The 7,285-nt window shown below is 38.3% G+C and overlaps 1 protein-coding gene across 1 annotated transcript in view; it reads left to right on the top strand.

Annotated features, from left to right (window-relative positions):
* Window positions 1–7,285, top strand: part of RUBCNL (RUN and cysteine rich domain containing beclin 1 interacting protein like) — a 29,419-nt gene that overhangs the window by 12,261 nt on the left and 9,873 nt on the right. Inside the window, exons 7-10 of the mRNA XM_018569433.1 lie at window positions 690–813; window positions 1,939–2,078; window positions 4,242–4,306; window positions 5,499–5,737. Of these exons, the coding sequence (XP_018424935.1) occupies window positions 690–813; window positions 1,939–2,078; window positions 4,242–4,306; window positions 5,499–5,737 (568 nt within the window). The remainder of the gene's footprint in view (window positions 1–689; window positions 814–1,938; window positions 2,079–4,241; window positions 4,307–5,498; window positions 5,738–7,285) is intronic.

Genomic DNA, 7,285 nt, shown 5'->3' with positions numbered 1-7,285 from the left:
GGGGGGGGTTGTGGGAGCGTTGCCAAGGGACAGATCTGAGAATGGGGACAGGGGATGCTAAACAGTCCAAACAGGAAGAGTTTGTACCATCTACAAGAGAACTCACTCAACTCAAAAAGGAGGGAATAGAAAACTGTGAAGGAGTAGAGAGAGGGAGGTAGGCCATGCTCCCTATGGGGGTAGAGGTGAATATGTGAAGTAGCCCTTCAGTGCTTCTGTTGAAAGCAAGAAGTGCTCCTTTTTCTGTATTACCGGAAAGAAGGTATATGCAATATATTATCTCATTATACACAAATTGTGATGGTAGTTAGTGTCTGGAACATGCATCAAGCATTGGGTTGAATTTTAGGGTACATCCACAGCTCCGTTTTGATGTAATGAAGGTGAAGTGCTTATAAAAAAAAAAGGCCTGTTTGCTGAATCTTTGGTATGGTTTTTGTTAAAACATAATTGGGTAATAATAAGAGCATGGCTTCATGTTATTTACTAAGCTAATTAAATAGTCTTTACTCCTGTAGTAAATCAACCCCATAGTGTTGTCTGAATTATTTATATCAATACAACTATTTTCCTATTTTTATTGTATGTGTGTTTATTTTTCATTTTATATAGCGTCCATACAATTAACCCTTTTAATATAATTTCAACTGATTCATCAACCTATTGCATATCAACATTTTATTTTCCAGACACCATTCAGAGGGATTAAATTCTGCTGAACACACTGCCAGGAATTTATACCGAGCTTTCCGACAGCAATGGATGCAGGTTGATGGGGAAGCTCCACTACCGAGAAGGATCACAGCTGAGGTAGTATACACAGACAAAAGGGTAACCAACATCAGAGCGTTTCTTCTTGTACTGTATAGTTATGTCTGAGCATGTCTTGGGCTCCATTCACACATGAGCGGTTTTCCACATGTATTTTGCCATACGAATACGCGCACAACCACGCTAAACAAAAAACAAGGCATTTCAATGTGCATTGTTCAGACTATTGCAGTATCCGCCCGGCACTAAAACCGCGGGAGCTGCAATATAGTCCAAGCGTGATTTAATGGGTGGATTCCGCACGTTCCAGCTATAGTAATAGCCGCAAGCGTGCGGAATCTGCACGTCGGTTAACGTTTGCACGGTTTCGTTCCACGCGGAAAATGCTACCACTATGTGTGAATGGAGCCTTATTGTATTAATGTGGACATTCCCTGCAAGATTATACTCCCAGATTATATATTATCTCATCTGACATTCCAGTGCTCTCTCTTATTGCTTGATGCTGGTTAGGTGCATTGGTTTCCACACAGACTTGCCCTAGAGTGTGTGTATGACTGTTGGGGACATTTGTGAGCTCTGTTTCATGCACAGGGGAGAGATGTGTATGGTTCAGGGGTCTTTGTAATCTGCGAAATATGTTGTTTGTGTATAAATAGCTTATTATTGATCTGAGGTTGCTATCAACTTGTGTGCAATGCCTCAATTGAAGCTGAACTAAATCACCAGTTCAACAGTTTCCCAAAGGAGAGATCAAGTTAGAAATGTTCAATAAATATTAATAAATCCTTAATCAAACATACCGATGAAGTGTTTGCATTTACATTGTGTGTACATTTGCATAATTGAAGCTAGCAGATGTTATTAACCCGCCCAGACATCTTAAAACCACAATGTATGTGGAAGACAATAGATGTTTTACTCTGGGTGGGTTAATAACACCTGCTAGCTCCAATTATGCAAATTATATCAACATATTGTTTAACAAATTTATGTTGATTGGAGCAACATTTACCATATTTTATTCCCAGGCAACTTTTGTACAAGTTATTCTTAACTGAGAAAGCTGGTCGGTTAACCAGCGAAATGTCTTAAAGAAAAAATACAGAAAGGCCAGTTGCCTTGATTTATTTTTTAACAAATACATTACATTCTCATTTCTTCTAGTTGGCTGGTAACCATCCCAGAGCGGAGGAATTTGAATCCAGTGTAAGTCTTGTGGAGGAGATAAAGAAGTTCAGGATAAGGGACACAGAAGAGTGGTCTCCACGGTTTCACATCATTAGCACTGTACATACATACGTCAAGTAAGTTTTTGTACATTTTATACACTTTCAGTTTACACTTGTTATCATTAATACAATTTTATGCCGATTTTTAATTGTAACTTGTAAGTCACTTGTTCTAGATTGAAGCAGTTGACTTACAAATTATTTAAACTAGAATAGGAGATGGTAATGCTTTATTCTATGGAATAAAACATGATGTTTTCTTCTCTTTAATCTATAAAACTACTCTTGGATCATTTGGCTTATAAATTCACAACATTTATTTTTGTCTCCTGTATTTATTGATGTGTTATTCACTGTTAACAAAACTGTCAACTGCTTTCCTTGCTCTGATATGGTAAATTTATTACGATGTTTTGGGTGCCCTAAAGGAATAGCGGAACATGGTTTGAAAAATAGGAGTTGTGGAAGAATAGACCATGGAGCCCATTTTTTCTGGTCTGCTCATCTGTGGCATACCAGAGAGGAAATGCTGAGGAAAGTGCTGATTTTGTTTATCCTTTTAACATGTCCCTGATAATTATGGGGGTGGGATGCCCAATTTAATTTTTCCCACAGAAAGGATTATTGTCTGGACAAATGCATAGGATTTGTTGTGTCTGGTTTAGGTTTTTTCCGAACAATTTGTCACACAATAGCTTGAGGATGCTGAAAAGATTCTTGGAAGGTGTGGTTTGAGGTCGCTAAAACTGTGCTTTTACCTTGAGGTGATTTTACTGTTAAAAAAAAAAAAAATGCAGATATGGCTGGTAATCGGTCTTCCAGGTGTTTGTTGAAGGCATTTGTATTTACCTGTCCTAAACCTAAAAACTTGTTTGGGATCTAAAAGCAGACTTAGAAAAAACTGTAAGATCTGCAAAAAAAGTTGCCTTATTGGCAAAAAAAGCTGCGGTCACAAATCTTCAGAGCACCCTTTCTCAAGGTAATAAAGAGTGACCGTCACTCTATGTTGCCTTGAGAAGGGGACCCTGCAAGGCTTGAAAACATTGCTATATATATGTTCTTCATAATACATTTGTGAGTTGAAATGATATGTCTAGAGTGCTGGTGACTTCACCCTTTTTACATTACTTGATCTGGTTTTGGCGTGGTGCCATCAACACCATCACTTTTGAGCACCCACCTATTATTGTGAGATCTAGTACTGTCAGGAATGAAGCTTCATATATGAATGGATTAATTTTTTACAGGTCTAGTTTCATTAAATTAATTCTAAGATCTGCATTTAGGAATTTAGAACTCTTTATTTATTGAGGCCATTTGTGACTTTAGCACACAATGACCACTTCATGGCAGGCCTAGTCTTGCAACCACCTACCATTTTCCATCTTATTTCACTTCCAGCTTCTACAAAGCCAGTCCTATAAGCTCTGAGAAAATTTTTGCTGAAAAAACACCTGCAAGTCTCAATGCCCTTTGCTCTATTTGCATTTGTGATAGGGGTACCTCTGTGTCATTGTTTTGGCAGGTTAAAAACAGGTCATAAAGTGTGATGATTTGCGTTAGTCAGATATGCAGCTCCTGCTAATGTGGCACATTTTTCCCCTTCAGAGTCATGTGATCTGTTGACCTAGTGGGCTGTGAAGTCATGTTTTCTAGGAAAAGAAGCCATGCTTTCTAGGAAAAGAGTGCTGAATGAGATAAGAAATGTGTGATGTGAAAGAGTTCAGAGTATATGAATATGGGCAACGTACCTATGCAAAATGGTATTTGAGTACTAATCAGGATATCTGAGGTTCAAATTGTAAATATTTTCACATGACTTGCGTCATGTAGCAGATAATCCCCATGTCTCCTATATTACCACTGTGCATTAAAACATAAACACAGATAGCTGAGCATATTCTATGTTCTAACTGGAAATACACTGGACATTTTGGTAAAATCAGAGCAGTTATGGTGAAAATAGGCTCTAGCAGGAAAGAATTATCCCTTCGGCCAGCTATTTTCGGTCAGATGAACTACAGGCTTTTGTCTGTGGAGGTATGTGTAAGTTTTTAATTTGGCACTTGTAGAAATGAAGCCAAGTGTTACTTGCTTTTAAGCCTTCCTACCTCCAGGAAAAAGACAAAATGGCCTCATGTTCCTGAAAACCAGTTTTTTGACTCACGTTATATGTTTGAAGTATATCCACATATGCTCTAACCACCTTTAACCATTTATGTTACTTTTGTCTTTCAGGAGAGATGTAATTGTTGCATCACAAAACTATCTATGTGCGGGCTGTGGAACAAAAGTCGAGCCAAGTGAGTGTCTATTTAATATAAAGTTCAGGAAAAAAACACAGCAGAGTTATTGCCCTATTGATTTTAAAGGGGTTAGGCTTTACAGAGGTAAATCCACCTCCTCATTGTATTTTCAGTCCAAGCAAATAAAGGAATGAGACTTTTGCTTCGGTTTGAAATGACCTCGGTTTAGGAAGAATCCGTAGCTCTTGTGGTGTAGTCTTACAACAGGACCTGAGAAAAATGCCAGAGAGAATGCAGGGGCTACCATTGCTGGCTTTAAAAAAAAAAAAAAAAAGCTAGTTGCCTGGATTTCATGCTGTTCAAATAGCTTTAGTATTTTCTGCGGTTTTTATGACTAGGAATAAGAATGCAGATTAGCAGGATTGCGGCCAGGGAGCATGGCTGAAGCCGGAGGCAGCCGGGGAGAGGGGCTGAAGCCGGAGGCAAAATGCTTTAAAGTAGCTGGTGCCCACTTACACACAGATTTTCCTACAAGTTAGAAAATCTCTTTGTGATGGCGAGTTCTTTCCACACTTGGAAGCACAGGTCCCAGTATAGAATCAATACACAGCCTGATTGTCACAAGCAATGCTCAAATTGGACACACTGCTTTAAACATGGGCATCTTGTCTGTGAATGTGTAAGCAGAACCGTATATTAATGTGATCCTACCATCACTGCTACATAAAATATCAGTTTTATTTTTCAACATTCTGAAAACAATTCACACTTTGACAAAACATTGTGCCAGTTATTGTTGGCTATTTCAGTTAAATAAACCAGAATTTCTTGCATGTGATTTCAGGTAAATGGAATTATCTAAAGCACTGATTCTCACCCACTTGTATGTGTATCTCATGGCATGCTTCTGGTTGGTTTAGGCAAAGTACTTGTACTATTTTATATTAAGCAGATAAACTATATTTGTAAGTATTTATTTTCCTTTTCTGAAAATCATTTTATAAGTTGAAGATACTAATAATAAAAGTGTAACGGATCTTGGGTTACTTGCGCGTTTGGTACTTGGCAAACATGGGTTTCAAGTTAGAGTGCAGACTGCACTCTAAAAGATGGTAAACACTGTTAATACGTATTGTACTCTGTGTTTTATACAGGTAGGGTAATCATATGAAGGTTATAGAAATTAGCCTCCTTGTTTGTTTTTTACAAGCAGGTGACATTTGCGCAGTAACGTTTGTTCTGTTTCCAGGGTACACCAATAGGCTGCGGTATTGTGACTACCTGGGAAAATACTTCTGTGACTGCTGTCACAGTTACACTGAGAGCTCCATTCCAGGTCGCATTCTCTCTAAATGGAATTTCAGTAAATACTATGTCAGCAACTTTGCTAAGAGCATCGTGGACACAATCTGGGACAGTCACCAGTTCAATGTGCAGACTGAAAACCCAGCACTGTACAAGAAAGTGAAGGACCTAAACCGAGTCCGAGTAAGTAAACTATGGGACTACTAAGTGTATTTCCAATGCCTGCAAGTGTATGATGGTGTTGTCTGTAGCTACCACACCGCCTTGCCAATTGGCTGTCATTGATAAGATCAGTTTTTCTTTTGCTCTGTACCCTTGTTTTAACATGTTATCCCCAAAACCCTGTTGTGTGTTTTTTGTTTTTGTTTGTTTTTTTTTTTTTTTTAAATGTGGCTAAGGGAAGAACTGTCTTCAGAAATCTGTTGCTCATAACACGCAGTTGGATTCCAACACTCATTAGAAATTCACAGAAAGAGAATGAAATTCTAAATCGAATTGCTTGGCTTTGGAAGACACAGCCTTATGATTGGAAATGTGCAATGCTTTTAATTTAGTTTTAGACTGGTAGCTTTATGATTACTGCTTGGAAAGGCTTTACTTGCAGTATACTTGTGACCAGGCTATAGGAATTCAAGTATTTACTCATTCCTGACAAGCAGTAGATGAGCTTTAATACAACCCCTTTATTGACTTCTGTAACTGCAGCTGGTACAATTCATCCTCACAGTTCACAGAAGAAACACTAAAGCTGCCCACAGTTGTCCTCCCAGCCCAGCTGCTAAGAAAAACTACTTCAGTTCTTCTGCTGTAAATGTCAACGATGAATTGTTCCAAAGTGTAAATACTTGAATATTCATAGCCTGCCAACAGATTCAATTTAAAGTACCACTGTCCTGGTCGAAAAATAAAGCTCTTCCCCTATATTGACAACCAGCTTCAGCCCATTATATCAACCTGTTTGCTGCATTATTTGGGACCAGTGGTTACACCAATTCTAGTAAAGACACCTTCTGGGAATATATCTGCTGGATAAATTCAGCTCTCCATATATACAAAGCGATTAAATGAAGGAACAACTGCTCACATAATATGTAGTCCTTACAGATCAGTTCAACCCAAGCTAAATATTGTCTCACAATGGAGCAATCTTATACAGAATACAGCTACACGATACAATAGGGGGGTTAACTACTCTGGCATGGCTGCTTAGCTTAGTATTTATAGATGCATCTATTTCTATTTGTTTTCCTACTGAAACAAATCGGTAACATCATAACGAGTGGAGGGTTGAGGCCTCTGTAAACCTGGAAGAATTTGGGAGCCTTGGGTTATTTATTTGTACCTTGCTATTCAATGCCTGCTGCCATTCATTGTCTCCTTTAACAAAACATATGGCCTTCTTATAGCCAAATGGCCCTGATATTAAATATCATAAAACAGGAGATGGTAATCCACTTAAAATAGGAACATGTAATTGGCCCACAACCTGCTAACCTAATTGACTACTAAAAGCCAGGTGACTTTATTCATTAGAGTCCTAGGGTTCCATAAGGAACAGGTACAAGGGCATAGCGCTACAATCCTTGTAATGCCACTGTTTGTTTTAACATGCAAATTGAGAACATTAAAAGATTACCCTTGTCACGAGAAAAATGTACAAGCTGTGATTGCTGGCCGCCTTATTTAACAAAAAATAAAATGCCCATTTGTATGTGTTTTCAATACTTCCTT

This window comes from Nanorana parkeri, unplaced genomic scaffold (assembly GCF_000935625.1).
Source record: "Nanorana parkeri isolate BGI_ZX_2015 unplaced genomic scaffold, ASM93562v1 scaffold1335, whole genome shotgun sequence".
Classification (NCBI taxonomy): Eukaryota; Metazoa; Chordata; class Amphibia; order Anura; family Dicroglossidae; genus Nanorana; species Nanorana parkeri.
Note: the sequence above shows the minus strand (reverse complement) of the source record. Positions and strands in the feature narration are given on the sequence as shown.